Source organism: Heteronotia binoei, chromosome 3, assembly GCF_032191835.1.
Source record: "Heteronotia binoei isolate CCM8104 ecotype False Entrance Well chromosome 3, APGP_CSIRO_Hbin_v1, whole genome shotgun sequence".
NCBI classification, from domain to species: Eukaryota; Metazoa; Chordata; class Lepidosauria; order Squamata; family Gekkonidae; genus Heteronotia; species Heteronotia binoei.
This window is the reverse complement of record NC_083225.1, coordinates 72,690,916-72,708,801: the sequence shown is the minus strand read 5'-3', so window position 1 is coordinate 72,708,801 and position 17,886 is coordinate 72,690,916. Positions and strand designations below refer to the sequence as shown.

The window sequence follows — 17,886 nt, the reverse complement described above, 5'->3', positions numbered from 1 at the left end:
TTTGAATTAAAATGTAGAAATACATCCTTCACTTACAATTTCTTCAGCACCTTCCTAAAACCTTTATACTGTAGAATTACATTGATTCAGTCAGTCTGGGTATCACAGTGAAGGAAGCAAGAATTTCAGAAGTGCACAGCACTAAAAATTCAGAATCACCAATTTTAAGATAGTGGGCTTACAATTCCTCCGTAGTGAGTTCTGAGAATCCTTCTTTTAAACATTGCATTAGAACAAAAAATCTCATCCTCTGAAATTTCCATGTTCATCATCATGGTACCTGTGCAGTCACACTTGGGTTCTGCCTGTGTGCAGGCTCATGGTAGAGAGATTTTTTAAGCTTTAAAATGTTAGGGGGTGCTCCTTTCCCTACCACTCACACCTTTTACCACTTTTCCCCAGCATGATTAGGAAGGGGAGAGCCCCCTTTCCTCAGTTCTCTCTCTCTGCTGCTAAGAGAGGTTGTGTTTCATGAAGCTTCTTTCATCAAACTATTTCTGGGGGGGACGGGAATAAAAGAAGTGTATGACCTGTAAGGCAAAAATCCCTTGCACTGCACTGGTCAATAAAAGAAAAATAGAAGAAAAAATCTTGGAAAAATGTGGTGCCAAAAAAACCACTCTTTTCAAGAAATATATGTTCTTTGGGGCAAAAAACCCTCACATCAGTGATTACTCTCTGTGAGTACTGTGTGGTAAGTACTGGCGTTTAGCCTTGCTTATATCCTCAATATTCATTTAAAAGATTTGGATGCAGTCTCCTATACCCCTTGTCAAGTAGTCCTGAAAAGGACTGTTGGATTGGTTGATTGTTTCCATGTGTGTAATGTAGCCAGGAGATCCTACAATTCTGGCTGCCAGAAGTTCTAGCTTTTTACCTTATCCAGGATGCACCACAAGGAGGTGAGCTAGAATTGCAACTTGGTTACATATTTTATATTATTATATACTTCCTGTGTGTAACTCTGCCATACAATAAATAAATAAATAAACTGTGCCTGAGCAATGAATATGATATTTCCAAGTGCCCGCTACATAAACAATTTATGCCAAAAACAAGGCATAATCGAACCTAACACCTAAAGAAGGTTTTGTGGGAGAAGTGCTCTCTGCCACAGTTCTGGAAAATTATTGGAACACAGTGTTGCTTCACACTCCAGAGAAAAGGAAGCTAAGCATCATTGGTTCTGACATCAGTGGGCCCCTCAGTTCTAACCATGGCTTCAACTATGGCCAGCTTTCCACTCTAGCATCATCTGGATGATCAGCCTTAGAGCTGCCACCTAAAAAGTCTCAGCACAAGTACAGTGATTCTGAAAAGTCATCCAAGGCACCCTTGGCTCAGGCTTCTCATGGATTCAGTTAAGGGTTGTGGAAGGGAACCTTCCACTTTCAAGGCAGGGAAGGGAGGAAAGGCTCGGGAGCTGCACCAGAGGACTTCAAGAGCCATGGTCTGGCCAGCCCTGTTTTAGAGCTTCTAGAGCACTGCTCTGAGGAGCTCTGTCTCCAACTGAGGCCTGAGTTCCAGAGTGAATCCTCTAAGTGGTGCTGATTCAGACACCTCTCCTTAGTAGACCTGCACACCCACAGAAACTACAGATAACTGCCCAGATGACCATTTGATGAAAAGCAGTTAACACTAAGTGCAACCCTGTCATTTGAAAACCTTGCTTTAAATAAATAATGTTTTATTATCTTATGGACATTATGACATTGCCTTGCAGAGACATCGGCTGGTTTTTTTTAGTAGCAGTTTATGTAGACTATTAAAAATATTGGTATGGATTGGTTGGGGGTTGGCTTTAGGTCCATGCTCCTTTGTGATCTTGTTCAGCGTATTCCTGTCCCCTCTGCTAATCTATACAAACTGGCAAAATAGTTATTATTGTGAGAAGACTGATTTATTTATTAAATGTAATATATAAATAGAAGTCTATATCACTGTAATTGGGAGCCAACTGGTCTCAAAAGAAAATATGCATGAAGATGTGAAAACAGCTGTATTTTATAAGCTGCACCAAGGAAGAAACCCCATACATCTACTGTGATGAAAACAGAGACTGTTCAAGAGGGTCAACTAGATTAATAGGTTTTAGTTATCTCCAGCTGCTAACTAATAGGGCAAAGTATTAGAGCAGGAATGGCCAACGGTAGCTCCCCAGATGTTTTTTGCCTACAGCTCCCATCAGCCCCAGCCAGCATGGCCAATGGCTGGAAGTGATGAGAGTTGTAGGCAAAAAACATCTGGAGAGCTATCATTGGCCACCCCTGTATTAGAGGATTGGGCAGCAGCACTTCCGTGAGCTTTTAGAGTGACATCCCTCAAATCTGGTTTACACAACTGGGAAAGTGTTAAGACAGAATCAAGAAAAATCTTTCAGGGAGGGGGCGGATCCTCCAAACCGTGCACTCCCCCAGGCAATTCAGTTCTCTCAGCCAGTCACTGTCTTGGAGCAAGTGACTGAGGGGAGCCCAGCAAAGTTCTGAATAAACAGTCAACCCACATATTATGCTCTGCTGTAAATCTATTACAAGACTTCCATTAAACAGAGAAAGAACCATGGTTTTGAGCCATGAATTCTGATTGAAGGTATTACCTAACATATTGGAACATATCCAACCACACTGAACAGATTACTGAATGGCACTGGTAAATCTTTGGAAGACGGAGCAATGACTTCTGCCCATTCTCCTCTTCTACTGCAGTCCATGATCTGCGCTGTGCCATTCCTGAGGATCCACTGATCCCCAAGAACAAAACCTCAGAGGCTGAAGCAGAAGGGGGAGAAGTAGCAGAGCTTTGCTCTGCCAAGTATGTTGATATGGAATCCATGCTATTACTTCTCCCATCAACATCCTAATATGTTTCCTCCTAGGAGAATTTCTGTTCTGAGATGGGATGACCTGAACTGTACACAGTGGTCTAAGTGTTGCTGCATTACTGTTTGCTGTGTTGGCAGTATGGCGCTGCTTGTTTGAATTTTTGATCCCTTTTTAAACATTGAAGTGAAGTTGAAAATGCAACATGCTGCTACATCTATAAAGCATGCATTAAGTATCAGATGTTCCAAGCATTTTACAGAGTAGCTGAATTACTGAAAAGCATTTAACTGGGATGTTTTCTTATTCCTTTTACAGATTGAGGTTAATGATATAAAGAAAGCTCTTCAATCAAAGTGAATACCTGATTGGTGGAATGTTGTATTATCCTGACACAGACTTGGATTTATGCCCCAGATAAAATAACTTTGTGCCAAATGATTTATTATCTGCCTCTACACATCCCTTTGTTTGAACAACTAGCACAAGAGTTTTGATAGCACAACACAAGTTCCAGTGAAGAGGGGAAATGTCCATAAGATACAGCTGGTTGGTTGTGGCACTGGGTTTTGATTGAAATTGTTCTTACTGTGCTAAAATCTTCTCTACTTTAAGTTCACAAACAAACTGAAAACTCAGGCAGTTTAGTTCATAGTGGTACTATTTTAATGATATTTTCCTTAAGTAATATGTACTTCAGGTTTATCAGTTTACAAGTTTTATGATTTTGACTTTTTAAATTGTCTTTTGTCACAAATTCTTAAAATGTTTGTACTGCATATATCTAGAAATGAATGTTGACATTGGGGTGAGGTGGCATTTTGTTTGTTTTCTGCGTGCTCTTCTTTGCTTTACATATGGCAGCCTAATTTTGTGTTATTTTAAATACTATTACATATGCAATCTTATGTCCAAAAATGATCTACAAATTGAATCTTAAGTTTGTGTACAAAATAGTGTATTTAAAAAAAAGTGAAAAAATTGAAGAGATATCTGGTCTTAACAATGATTTGTGCCTTCTTTTGCCAAACACTGACTGAAGCTGGTTGTAGGCCAGATCGTAGTAATGTAGCTATCACAATGAGGCCTGACAGTCCACTAGAGGTCACTCTTTCTATATATTAGTTGTTTGTTTAATACAGAGAGAGAAATGCTCTTTGTTTAGGTGGTGTAATGGCTACATTGGGTTGAAGGAGCTTTATTTCAACAGCTATAGCTTTTTTATTCAACTGATTCACCTCTGCTTGATTTCATTCAAACACCTAAGCACCTGCTTTCATCTTCAGCTTTGCACATCCTGGGTGAATGAAATATGGATAATCTAAGAGTAAAAATTAATAAAATATAAATCAACAAGAGAAAGTTGTATTATTTCAGGCACAGAATTTTGTGCAATATTAACTTGCTGTTTAATGTTAATAGCCACATTCTACGGTGAGCTTGCTGATGATTGGAACTGGGTGGTTTTATTCTAATAGCATCCTTGCAGCTGGTCTTTCTTTTCTTTAGAATTACATTAAATAAATGTTTACTTTTGGTATTTGTAGGTAGAAAAGTTTTCATATTTTTATGGTAACAGAATGTGTGTATGAGAGAGAGAGATTGTGTATGTGTGTGTGTATAAATAATACGAAAGCAGTTGTGACAAAAACTGTAGTTGGGTTTCCTATTTTCATAATAGATTTCATTAAACCTCCTAGGCCAGTATCTGTGATGCTGAACCATGCATTTTCTGCTGTGGAATGTTGACAATACAGTGGTGTTTTTGCACAGCTCCACGGTCTGAGCTATTACGTTTACATTAAATATCACGCAGTGAATCTGTTTATCATGCCAAGAGTGGCTGGTTACCATCTCTCTACAAATTTGAGAATTGAAGGTTATTTCCTTTAGTTTCATTTCCAGTTGAAATGAACTGCAACTTGATAACAGTAAGATAATTTATAAATATCTGCATAAAAGATAAAACATCAAGTACTTGAAATTTAGTTTTCAGTCAGAGTGTATATTTCTCACTTGTTAATGTGAAGCTCTACTTAAATATTTGTCACTGTGATACCTCTACGATTTTAAATCAACTTCACTTTTGAGCATGAAAGGTACTTCATTAAACTGAATCTTTGCAACATCCATGTGAGATAGATAAATCAGTATTATTTTTATCTTAGAAAAAAAATCTTAAATGCCCAATACTAAACCTTGCAAGTACTTAAAACAGTGTTACCATATATGATTATCTTGTTTTGCAATAACAGTAGAAGATATCGCAGAGGTAATATGATGGCTCAAGCATTTAGAACTGGAGCCAAAATGGAGACTTTAGATGTGCACCTAAGATGTCAAAGGCCTGTGGGTTTTGGCATGTGACCTTGGCTGCTGCAAACTGGCATGCTACTTTGAATATATCACTGAAAATAAGCAAGCACTTGTATGAATGACAGGGATTGACATGCATTCCAAACTGCAGACATCTTTGTGAAAAGACAATATGCAAAGCTGTCAAAAGAGAGAGCATTTCCAAGCCACTTTCAGAATACCTTTTGTATGTTGCTGGGGCAGCATAGCTCAAGTAACATCTATGGAAAGAAACCACACATCAAGCAGATGTGTATGGTTCCTTTCTATGTCAACATTGGTCTTTTCTGGGGACACCTTGCAGATGCAGGAACCAACTCATCATCTACTGTGGTTTCTGTATATAGACATGACACAACTACAGTGTATTAATTGAGCATGAATCTGTGGTTGAAATAGACTCTGAACCAGTGTTTATTACTGGATCTTTCTAATTCTCTTACATTTTTCTAGCAATAAAAGTTTATAGCTACTAACTTCAGAATTTGGAGAATTCAACAAGTGGACAGGTAGTGTGTATATACTCGGAACTTGGAGGACAGCATTGTGGATGTCTGATTTCATTCAATGGAAAAACTGTGAATGAGTATAGTATGAATTCTTAGACAAGGCCTTGAAATGTAAGACACGGTTCTAAAATGGTATTTAAAAAAAACTGGTTGGTGTTGATTGACCAAAAATCAGGGTCTCTAAACTTTTCCCTCTTGTTAAGACGGTAAATTGTCATTTTATAGAACTTGTATTGAGGAGTCCAACGTATTGTGATTTGTAATATAAGATTAAATAAGATTTTGTGGAAATATTTTGTTCTAAGTTTTATTGTTCCTATTTTCACAATGAATTACATTTACACAGAATAGAAAGGGTTTACAAATAAATATTTTCTACACTGAAATTTTTTTTTACTGACACATTTACATCTAAACTTATAACTTAGTTATTTTAGAATATTATTTTTTCGAGTCAAAGGAAGAGAGAAACATTTCATTACAAAATCATCTTGAAGCCAATTCAACATTGTTTCGTTTGAGTGGTACAAAACAGAATTTAATAGGCATGGATAAGCTACCAATTTGCATTACCTGGGGTTACCAGATGTCCTCTTTTTAAAGGATATGTCCTTTTTTATATATATTTGTCCTCTTGGGCTCTTTTAAAGAGTGATGGAAATGTTCTCTTTTTGGGTTGGGAATATTCCTACTTAGTAGCAATTACCACAGCTTAAATAGTAGGGGTATTGTAAAAGATTTTTCATAGTGATCACTTGTTTGAAATAGTCAGGAAAATAAGGTTTTTTTTTCCAAATGTGGTAACCCTTCATTACCTGTATTTTATTTCACATTCAAATCAAGCTGCATCTTTAAACATAAAACTATAGTCATTGTGAATTGCTTATTTGCATCTTCTTGCCTATATTATTAAATATTATTCTCATTGTACAGTTTTGCCATTTCTGTTTGTACAAGTCAAAGCACTTGTCTGTCAGTATACTTTTAGATCTAACGGGGTGGTGCTGTTTTGTTCTAATTCTGTGTAGAAAGTCCTTAAATTAAGACCTTTAATTACTGCAGCTCAATATATGAATTCTGAGTCTGAGCACTGTTTGGGGCATTTTCATGCTTGCTAACCATGGCCACAAAGATAATTTTTTGAAAATGGCATTGCCTTCTGAGAAAGGAAGAGATGAAAAATGTCAGGTAAAGAAAGGGTAACAAAATTCTGCCCAATCTTTCCTTCCTAATGATGTTACAATTTACATTTTTGCCCTCTCGAGGGAACTCTTGTAGGAATCCGCTGCTTGCCCACATTTCAAAGCATCTTAGTCCCTTTTCCAACTTATCCTAGATAACCTTTGCTATGATTACAGTTGCCTTTCTGTCCTACAGAAAGAAGAACATGGTTCTAAATTGTGGGTGTTGATCTATACATATTGCTCCTCCTGCACATATGCCCAGCAGTGTCTTTTTCTGTTCCTTCTGTCAGCATAGTTTTGCCAATACTGCGGTAATACCAGCATAATGTTACATCAGTTATTTAGTTGTGATCCGATATCAGTGCTTTTCTCTACTTAGCTACTTGTAGGATGACAATGGCTTCTGTCTGGTTATGTCTTGTTGCATGACCTAATGCCTTTTAAAGAGCTCTTTCTAGTGGCATTATTTCTCCAATCGGGATGAGGACCTTGGCCCAGGTGAGACGTGAATGGGTAATATGCTTAGGCTGCCCATTTTTCCTTCTCTGTGTCTCTGCCTGTCAAAGGATAGTTGTCTGCAGGGGGGGTAGATTCAAGCCCCCATTTGTAGTAATCCTAGAAGTAAGAGTGTTTCCTACTGGACATGTCACAGACTTCCATACAGTTAAGAGTGCAATGTTGCATTTTTCTTTTATTGTTGTGGATCTGGGTGTGATGACATCACAGAGGAATACAAGCACAATCCTTTGTGTATTTACTTGTTCTCCAGTGGAAAATGGTGTCTTGAAATTGATTACTGCCCCTACTTGCTCTGCAGGCATACCTGTGCATTTTTGTAAATCTCTCCCCCCGCCAACCAATGGTTCCTAAGCCAACCAGACTAGTGAGGGAGAGAAGAGTCAGTTCCACCAACAATGCTATCATAAGCCGACACCTCCAAGCCCTGCTCCAACGTTCTACTGACTTAATGATCCTATTACTAGGGCTTTCCAGCATCAACATAGAACCATAGACCAGGGAGCATTCCTGCCTGCTGCAGTGTCTCTTTTTCCTCTCCTGCAGCACAGCCATGATCCAATCCTTTTCCAAAAGAGGGTACATACCACCTTTCTGTGCTGTACACAAAGAGACAATCACATGAAAGGAACTTCTTTCCCAGGTACCCCCTTATTGGAAACAACTACAAAGGCCAGCCGATTGGACTGGAGAACCCATTGCCAACATCAACTGGCTCAGGGCAAGTGAGACAACACTAACCCAGCAAAAGACAGTTTAGGGCCATAGCAGCATTTTTGGCCTCAGATAAAAGCTCATTAACTAGTATTCTATGATAATATGACAGCTAAGGCCCACATTGATTGCTGAGGAACCAAATTCACTTCCTCCAATAGGCAGAAACCCATACAGCCTCCTATAAACCTATCTCCAAGGCTCGTCCAATTTAATAGCTACGTGTTAAGCTGCCAAGTCATCTACCTGGGTGAATGCACACTAAACCCCAGAGTTTTCCTGTGCTAGGAACCCTTGGATCTCTTTGCTTCTTCAACCAAACAAGAAGTATCCAGATTTCTATCTAGGTTCCAGGCCAAGAGAGCAATAGGACAGGACATACCCTCAGCTCAGTGGCCTCAGGGACTGATAATCACATTGGAATATGTACAGCATTCACCGGGAGAGAGTGGAAGTAATTTTCATCCTTCCATGGCCAGAATGACTGTGATTCTAAGCCATCAATTGTATCTCCCTGAATCATCCCTGCAGCTCTCATTCATCCTCCTGAGCCCTTTCCTACATGCTAACCCATTGAATAGCAGGCCATGAAATGGCATGGTGTCACTCCAGAGACCAAAGCAATCATGTATGGTGGTGGTTGTCATTATTCTGCTCTGTGATTGGTGAATAATGGTGGTGTCACTATGGGTTCTACTGCTGTTGCTACAGTTTCTGTTGCTTTAAGGGTTTTTTTTAAAAACTTTCTTATTTTCTCTGCTAGCTACGCTGGGGTTACATTGGTTTAAAAAGCACAACAGAGTGATCAACCTTAGGATTTTGCTGCCTACCTCTTAAAAGGCATGAACAGCAAGTTCTCATTACATTTTCACTAAATAATTTTATTTGGTGAAGAAAGGAAATCTGCATTATTGAAATAATTTAGAATTTGTGACAAGAAAAAATATGCTTTTCTCTAGTTCTTAAAGGAGTACATCATCTTGTATAAATTTCCTCTCTAATTGTATGTGCCTGTTCCTGCCCACAAAACCCCTTCCTAGAGAATGGGGCGGGAGGTGGATATAGAGCTGGATGGATAGATATAATACATCAGGCTAGCTGAGGCCTATAGGGAAGAAAGAATCCTGCTGTGAATCAGACATAAGAGTGAAAGAAGGTTAATTTCATACAATGACAGCAAACTGGCAGCCAGGACAGAGGTTGCAAATGTATCTTGCATGAACAGGGCAGTTATTTTTTCTCTGCCACAGTTGAAGCCTCCTTGTCATTAAGGATATCTTTTTAGTTTCTGCTAGTAGCTTCTGCTTTCCTCCTTTCTACATATACACTATGCATCCATTAGTGCTAAATTTGAAAACTTCTGTGCTGCAATGTTAGTTTTGTTACGCTTAACCACTTTAAAGGAAATGGCTTATGTAAGCGTTTTGTGAAATACACTTTACCTCTAATGCTGGTTCAAGAAAACCAGAGTTCTTTTCAGGAAGGCAAAGACTTGTTTTGCTGAGTATTCCATTTCTTGATCATTGCAAGTGTTTTTCCCCTTGAAATAGAAAGCCCTTAAAGGATTTGAATGTTTATTAACATTAATGTGTGATTCCACAATTGTTTTAAAAATATTGTGTGAATTTAAAAACTACAGTCAAACCCTTTGCATTAATAACTGACATGGTATTGAAACTATTTTTCATGAGGGAGTAAATCATTTTCCCTACAACTTGAAGAAATGCCAAATGCATAGAGTTTGACAGGACTTGTATCGCATGTTATATTGAAATATATTTTGCATCTTGCTCCCCCCCCTTCAAAAATATGTTCAAGGTTTGAGCTGGTATTCTGACTTCAAATAAATATGTGATTTCAACTTCAGGATCAACTTTCATCCCATTTCTTCTGTAGGAATACTGAACTGCTGTGTATTCAAAAACTAGGGTTGATCAAGCTCATTTCAGTCTTCAAAATGCATCATGAAATATGTTTCAACAGTAGCTTCTGTTTTGCGGATTATTTGATATCTTCTGTCAAATAGTGTGGAATTCAAACTTCAGCTTGAATTTGAAATGTGTTTATGTCCCAAAGGTCTGTTACAATTAACATTTTGAAATTTCAGTAATCAAGGAACATATTGCACATTTATTATTAACCCTGATCATTCTTCCATCACGGATTCTTCAAATGAAGCCAGAATATTTAAATGCTGTGAAGACAGGGCCGAATCTAGGGGGGGCAGAGGTGGGTGCTTGCCTTGGGCACTGACGGGAGGGGCCGTCAAATTAGGTATGGAGTCCATTGTATCCTATGGGACCATAAGACAGAATGGCCCATAAAGGGGCGCCATTTTTTAATTTTGCCCCGCTCAAAAAACATGTCGATACGGTCCTGTGTGAAGAGGCCAGCAAATTTGCTGGACAGCTTACCACTTTCCTCCCCTACCAAGAGACTCACATGGGGAATTTCACTCAGCTGTCCCTCTCCCCAGGCCCAGTGGTGGAGAGAGGACAGTGGAGGATGGAGGCTTATCCACCCATTCACCTCCAGCATTGTTGCCTTGCCTTTACAGGGGGAAGGATGGTGAGGGGGGGGAGGCAGCTCCAGCCCAGCTTTAGTGCTAATGCCTTAGAAGTGAGGTCTGCCATGGTGAGGACAATGGAGACTCTGATTTGCTTCAGGGGCTACTGCCTTTGTATCGGTGGCAGAGAAGGAGAGTAGGGCTCCCAGCAGTGATGCCTAGTGCCCATTTCTAATGGGAAGGTGGGGACGTATCTCCCTATCCTGCTTGTCCAGCCACCTGCATGCTTTCAGGAAATCACCCTCTGTGGTGGGCAGAAGAAGAAATGGTACCAAGCTGTGGATTTAAGTATTTGCAGATGGGGCCTATTATATAGTGGATTCAAAGCACTGCAGAGACGAGATTGTGGTGAGGACAGCTCTTTATTACAGAAAGCATGGTGAAGGCTGCTTCCAACAAAGACTGACTAAGGGCCTGTGGGCCAAACCTATATACAACTCTAATCTCCTGCGCTAGCCTGCCATTCAAACAGGCAGGGGTCTGTGATTGGTGCAGGGTGTCAGGTATTTGGATCCCACTACCCATTGTTATACAGTCCCCAAGCTCTGCTTTCCTGGCTCCAATGAGCCAGCAGGAAGTACATACTTTAAGGCATATATGTATAACAGGGCCACTATGAGAATTAGATATATTGATCTGTGATTGTGTGTATTGAGTTTCATTTCAATCTCTTGATTTGCAACAGGGATGCTGTTATAAAAAAAAACAAGTATACAAATGGAATGCTAGATAGGTGGTAAACCAAAGCCCTCATGAGGCTCAGCTAAAAATTGTACTCAAGGTACATATTTTTAAAATGAAATTTAACAATGTTGATGATGTTATCATAATGTAACTTTTTCTGTCTAGACTTTGCTGCAATGTCTCCAGCAAAATGTTTGCAAGTTGCTGCCACAGATTATCATGGCAGCAGGAAGAACTGTTTACTGCCATTAGTGGTAGACAAGACAGATGGGAGTAATGTACAAAACTCAGCAATAATTTTCTGTCCCCAGCTCTACATGGCTTCTTTCTACAGCTACAAAGGAAGCTCTGACTTGATTGCTTTTTCAAAGAGTTGCCTTTGTCTGGCCTGTCTATGAAATTGAACTGGATAGCCTGCTGCTGGACTTTCTCACAGCAGTATTAGTTCCAGCACACTCTTTCCACTCCCTGCCACCTCCACTGGAGAAGAAATGTACAGGTATTACCCATGGGGAAAGCCATGTAGCAGTGTAACTGTTTCCATGAGCTATTGCAGCCAGCAGCAAGCAAGAAGCTGGATGAAATATAACAGGTTCTCTGATGGCTTCTGCTTCAAGAACATCTCCTGTGTACCAACCAACATCACCTCCTCATCTGGATTCAGTTTCAGTTTGTTCACCCATCAGTCCTATGTATCAATATAAAAGTACAATCTGGTCAAGGAAAAAAAAGAGAACACAGTTGTTTGGTGTTCTTTTAAGAAAGTACAGAAAAATAACCAAAAGCCAATCTTCAATAATCTTGTACACAATGACATGAGATTTAATCCCATGGGTTGAGAAATCCTTATGTTTTGCCATAAATATTTTGCACTACTTTTTTAAAAGTTCCACTTCTTTATTTCTCATTAAGTAACATGGACAGGATTTGGTTACACAAGAGTTGCAACATTTAGTTTTATTTAGGGGGGGGGGGAAATAACCTCTTTAGTGCAATATCAGAACTTCCCTTTCTGATATTTGAGAAAGAAAATTACAGGAGCCTTGGTCCAACATCTTATTTGATTTTTGTATAAATGCAATCAAGGTGCCAATCCAGCTAAAGCTACCTGTAATGAAGGACATTTGTTTAAATGGCAAGTTACATAGAACTACTCTAAATTCCATGAGGGGGCTGGCCATTATAGCTAGCTAAGCCAGTGCTCCCCACCTTGGCTGGGTCAGCCCACCATGCTTGAGGGAGGTGGTGCCTGAGGCAGTGTTTCCTCTAAACTGTGCATTTGAGTGGCCACTCTAATTAACACAAGAATCTCTGTTCAGCAGCAATACAGAGCCACATGGGGTCTTGCACTTCCCCTTGTCCATTTTAAGATTGTTGTTCGAGTCTAACTCTTTGTGACCCCATGGACAAAGTCACGACAGGCCCTCCTGTCTTCCACCATCCTCTGAAGTCTGCTCAATTCCGTGTTTGTTACATCAATAACACTGTCCATCCATCTCATCTTTTGCCATCCCCTTCTTCTTTTGCCTTCTGTCTTTCCTAGCATGAGGATCTTCTCCAGGGAGTGCTCCTTTCTCATTTGGTGGCCAAAGTATTTGAGCTTCAGCTTCAGCATCTGACCTTCCAGGGAACAGTCTGGGTTGATTTCCCTTAGGACTGACTGATTTGATCTTCTTGTAGTCCAAGGGACTTTCAAGAGTCTTCTCCAGCACCACATCTCAAAAGCATCTATTCTTCTGTGCTCGACCTTCCTTATGGTCCAGCTCTCACAGCCATACATTACTACTGGGAATACCATGGCCACATGATTGGAAAATACAAGTTTATATTCCAATCCCAAAGAAGGGTAATGCCAAGGAATGTTCAAACTATCGCACCATTGCATTCATTTCACATGCCAGCAAGGTCATGGTATTTTTGACTATACGGACTTTTGTTGGCAAGGTGATGTCTCTTTATTATACTGCCCAGGTTTGCCATAGCTGTCCTCCCAAGGAGCAAACATCTTTTAATTTCATGGCTACAGTCACCATCTGCAGTGATCTTGGATCCCAGAAATGTGAAGTCTGTCACTACTTCCATGTCTTCCCCTTCTATTTGCCAAGGTGTGATGGGGCCAGGTGCCATGATCTTAGTTTTTTTTTATGTTGAGTTTCAAGTCTACTTTTGTGCTCTCCTCTTTCACTCTCAACAAGAGGTTCTTTAGGTCCTCTTCACTTTCTGCCATTAGAGTAGTGTCATCTGCATATCTGAGATTGTTGATGTTTTTCCCAGCAATCTTAATTCTGGCTTATGCTTCATCCAGGCCAACATTCCGTCTGATATACTCTGCATATAAATTAAATAAGCAGGGTGACCATATACATCTTTGTCGAACTCCTTTTCTATTCTAAACAAATCAGTTGTTCCATATCCCATTCTGACAGTTGCTTCTTGACCCTTATACAGGTTTCTCAGAAGACATGTGAGGTGGTCTGGTACTCCCATTTCTTTAAGGACTTGCCACAGTTCGTTGTGATCCACACAATCAAAGGCTTCAGTATAGTCAATGAAGCAGAAATAGACGCTTTTCTGATACTCCCGTGCTTTCTCCATAATCCATCGAATGTCGGCAATTTAATCTCTAGTTCCTCTACCCCTCCGAAACCCAGCTTGAACTTCTGGTAGTTCCCGATCTACATACTGCTGAAGCCTAGCTTGTAGGATCTTTAACATGACCTTGCTGGCATGTGAAATGAATGCAATGGTGCGATAGTTTGAACATTCCTTGGCATTACCTTCTTTGGGATTGGAATATAAACTTGTATTTTCCAATCCTGTGGCCACTGTTGTGTTTTCCAAATTTGTTGACATAATGTGTGCATCACTTTAACAGCATCATCTTTTAGGACTTTGAATACCTCAACTGGGATATCATCATCTCTGCTCGCTTTGTTGTTAGCAATGCTTTCTAAAGCCCATTTGACTTCCCACTCCAGGATGTCTGACTCAGGGTCATCGATTTCACTGTCATGGTTGTCCGGGACATTGAGATCCTTCTTGTATAATTCTTCTATGTATTCTTGCCACCTCTTCCTGATCTCTTCTGCTTCTGTTAGGTCCCTACCATTTTTGTCCTTTATCATAGCCATCTTTGCACGAAACATTCCCTTGATTTCTCCAATTTTCTTGAAGAGATCGCTTGTCCTTCCCATTCTATTATTTCCCTCTATTGCTTTGCATTGTTCCTTCAGGAAGGTCTCCTTATCTCTCCTTGCTGTTTTCTGGAAATCTGCATTCAGTTGGGTGAATCTGTCCTTTTCACCTTTGCCTTTCACTTTCCTTCTTTCCTCAGCTATTTGTAAAGCTTCATCAGACAGCCACTTTGCTTTCTTGCATTTCTTTTTCTTCAGGATGGTGCCGATTGCTGCCTTCTGTACAATGTCACGAATCTCTGTCCATAGTTCTTCAGGCACTCTGTCTACCAACTCTAGTTCCTTAAACCTATTCTTCACCTCCACTGTATATTCACAAAGGATGTGATCAAGGTCAAACCTGAATGGCCTAATGGCTTCTCCAGTTTTCTTCAGTTTAAGCCTGAATTCTGCAATGAGTAACTCACGATCTGAGCCGTAGTCAGCTCCAGGTTGTTTTTGCTGACTGTAAGGAGCTTCTCCATCTTTGACTGCAGAGTATATAATCAATCTGATTTCTGTGTTGCCCATCAGGTGATGTCCATGTGTAGAGTCGCCTTTTAGGTTGTTGAAAGAGGGTGTTCGCTATGACCAGTTTTTTCTCTTGACAAAACTCTATTAGCCTTTGCCCGGCTTCATTTTGTTCTCCAAGGCCAAACTTGTCAGTAGTTCCGGTCAACTTTTGACTTCCTACTTTGGCATTCCAGTCCCCTATGATGATATTTTTTGGTGTTAATTCTAGAAGGTAATGTAGATCTTCATAGAACTGGTCCACTTCAGCCTCTTCTGCATCAGTGGTTGGGGCATAGACTTGGATTACTGTGATATTGAATGGTTTGCCTTGGATACGGACCGAGATCATTCTGTCATTTTTGAGATTGTATCCCATTACTGCCTTCCTCACTCTCTTGTTAACTATAAAGACCGCACCATTTCTTCTAAGGGACTCTTGGCCACAATAATAGATGTAGTGATCCTCTGAGTTAAATTCACCCATTCCCGTCCATTTTAGTTCACTGATTCCCAAGATGTCGATGTTCAGTCTTGCTATCTCTTGTTTGACCACATCTAGCTTACCTTGATTCATAGATCTTACATTCCATGTTCCGATGCAGTATTGTTCTTTGCAGCATCGGACTGTTCTGTCACCATCAGACACATCCACAGCTGAGCGTCCTTTCAGCTTTGACCCAGCCGCTTCACTCTTTCTGTGGTTACTTGAACGCTCTTCTCCAGTAGCATATTGGGCACCTTCTGATCTGAGGGGCTAATCCTCCAGTGCCATATCTTTTAGCCTTTTGTTTCTGTTCATGGGGTTTTCTTGGCAAGGATACTGGAGTATCCATCTCCACTGGAGTATTCCATCTCCAGTGGATCACATTTTGTCTGGGTTCTCAGCTGTGGCCTGTCCATCTTGGGTGGCCCTGCATGGCATAGCCCACAGCCTCATTGAACTGTGCAAGCCCTCTCACAATGACAAGGCAGCAATCCATTTTTAGATTACAGCAGCTCTATTTTGTTCAGGATGTGAACTGCTCCACTCAGTAGAGGAAAAAAATTAGAAGGAACGTTGGCTTGGGGCTCGCATGGGACTTGGAAAGAGGCACTTACTGGGCAGGCAAGCTGCCTGCCTCTTCCCTTCACCTTCTGGAGGATTAGTGGGTGTGGCCATTTTCCAGAGCCATATATCTCCATCCCAGTTAGCTCCTGCTCATAGCCTTCAGTGGTTTAGCCGGAGTCTATGGGTTTATGAGTTTAGTCAGAGACTGGAAGAGTGTGGTATGTAAAGTAAGTAATAAAATAAATCAACCCTAGAACATAAACTAAACAAAAAACTAGTACATTATTTTTTTTTAATTTTCCCACTTCATTTTCCTTCTGTCATACACTGTAATGGAATGGTTGAATTTAGAGCCTGAAACATTTGTTCAACATAAAACTATAAAAATCAGAAACAATGGACCTCTAACTTTATTTGCACACAGTTTGCCTTTCTCACAGGGCCTTAAGGCAGATTACACATGTGAGTCAGTGCAATCACCAAAATGAGACATTCAATTAGCAATGCATTGGATTGTAGAAATCTGGAACCACCAGACTGAACTAAAGCATTGCAAAAGAATTAATATGATACATTAAGCAGTACAGAAATTACGCAATAGCATCCTGCTACAATAAACTATACACAGCAGTATAGACCACAGTCCCAATCACTTATCCAGGTAAGTTTACGAACAGTTTTGTACATACAGTGCAATCCTATTGCCTGCATGGAAAAGCCTGTATAGTTTCCAGAAGGCCCAGAGAGTGGGAGCTTTTCAGAGCTCCTCAAGCAGGCCATTCCAGAAGGCAGGAACCAAAATGCAGAAAGGACCTATGTGCACCAGCATTTGCTGATATTAACCATTTGAAGGCTGGCACCTGCAGAAGCAAAAAGGGGCGGGGCCCTGATGCCCCACCCACCACCCTCAACACCTCGAGCCGAAGGTGATGCGGCTGAAAGCCAGGCGCCAAGCGGCGAGAGCAGCTGCGCGGCCCGGGCAGAGCAGGGCTGCTGCCCTGTTGACCCTTCCCCCCCTCCCCGGGCAGCACAGTCCTTTGGGGAGCCGCGCTCCGGCTGGCTGCGCCAAGTGACACAAAGTCGGCAGGAGCTCAGCTTCGGCGGGCAGGGAGAGGCGCCACCCGGGAGGCGAGGCTCTTTCCCATTGGCGAGAGAGAAGTTTGCTTTGGCCGCGCCGCGCTCTCTCTGACTGCACGCCCCAGGCAGGCAGGCAGGCGGCGGGCTCCCGGCAGCGACCTCAAGGGCGGAGGGGGGGGATCTCTGCTCGCCTGCCCCGGATTGCACGGCCGCCTGAGCCCCATGGAAAGCTCGGTGGGCAGCGGCGCCTCGGCTGCAGGGGAGCAACAGGGCGCCGGCGGGGACTCTGAGCAGCACCTCAGCCCTCCGAGCGGTCCCGAGGCACTGGCCGGCTCTGAGGCGGCGGGCGGCGGGGAGTGCAACGGAGGGCCGGGGTGGCGGCAGCGCTCCCTGCGAGCCGTCTATGTGCTCAACGACCACAACAGTGCCAAAGGCGGCGCGGGGGCCCGGAGCCCTGAAGGCGGGGCGCTGCAGTGCCTGATGCGGGCGTGCGAGGCCGAGGGAGCCCAGCTGGCCACCCTCAACTTTGGCGAGTTGGACTTCGGCGAGACGGCCGTGCTGGACACCTTCTACGACGCCGGTGAGTCGAGGGAAGGGAAGGGGAGAGGAGGGAGCCAAGCGGCGCAACTTAGTGCGCCTGAGCCCAGAGCATTGAAAAGTTCCCCTTCTCCTCCTCCCCCCCCCCTCGGCAGGCGCTTCGCAACCAGCTTAAGCAGGGTAGTGGGCGC

General features: G+C 41.8%; 2 protein-coding genes across 6 annotated transcripts in view; both read left to right on the top strand.

The window, feature by feature from the left end:
- Positions 1-5,974, top strand: part of SH3KBP1 (SH3 domain containing kinase binding protein 1) — a 237,284-nt gene extending 231,310 nt beyond the window's left edge. For all 5 annotated transcript variants that reach the window (XM_060234045.1, XM_060234047.1, XM_060234044.1 and 2 more), the window contains one exon: positions 3,138-5,974. In XM_060234045.1, coding sequence (XP_060090028.1) covers positions 3,138-3,179 — 42 coding nt within the window. In that variant the 3' untranslated portion in view covers positions 3,180-5,974. The remainder of the gene's footprint in view (positions 1-3,137) is intronic.
- Positions 5,975-17,380: 11,406 nt separating this feature from the next.
- The window catches only part of MAP3K15 (mitogen-activated protein kinase kinase kinase 15), a 102,086-nt gene continuing 101,580 nt past the window's right edge, over positions 17,381-17,886 (top strand). The window contains exon 1 of the mRNA XM_060234040.1: positions 17,381-17,738. Within this exon, the coding sequence (XP_060090023.1) occupies positions 17,381-17,738 (358 nt within the window). The remainder of the gene's footprint in view (positions 17,739-17,886) is intronic.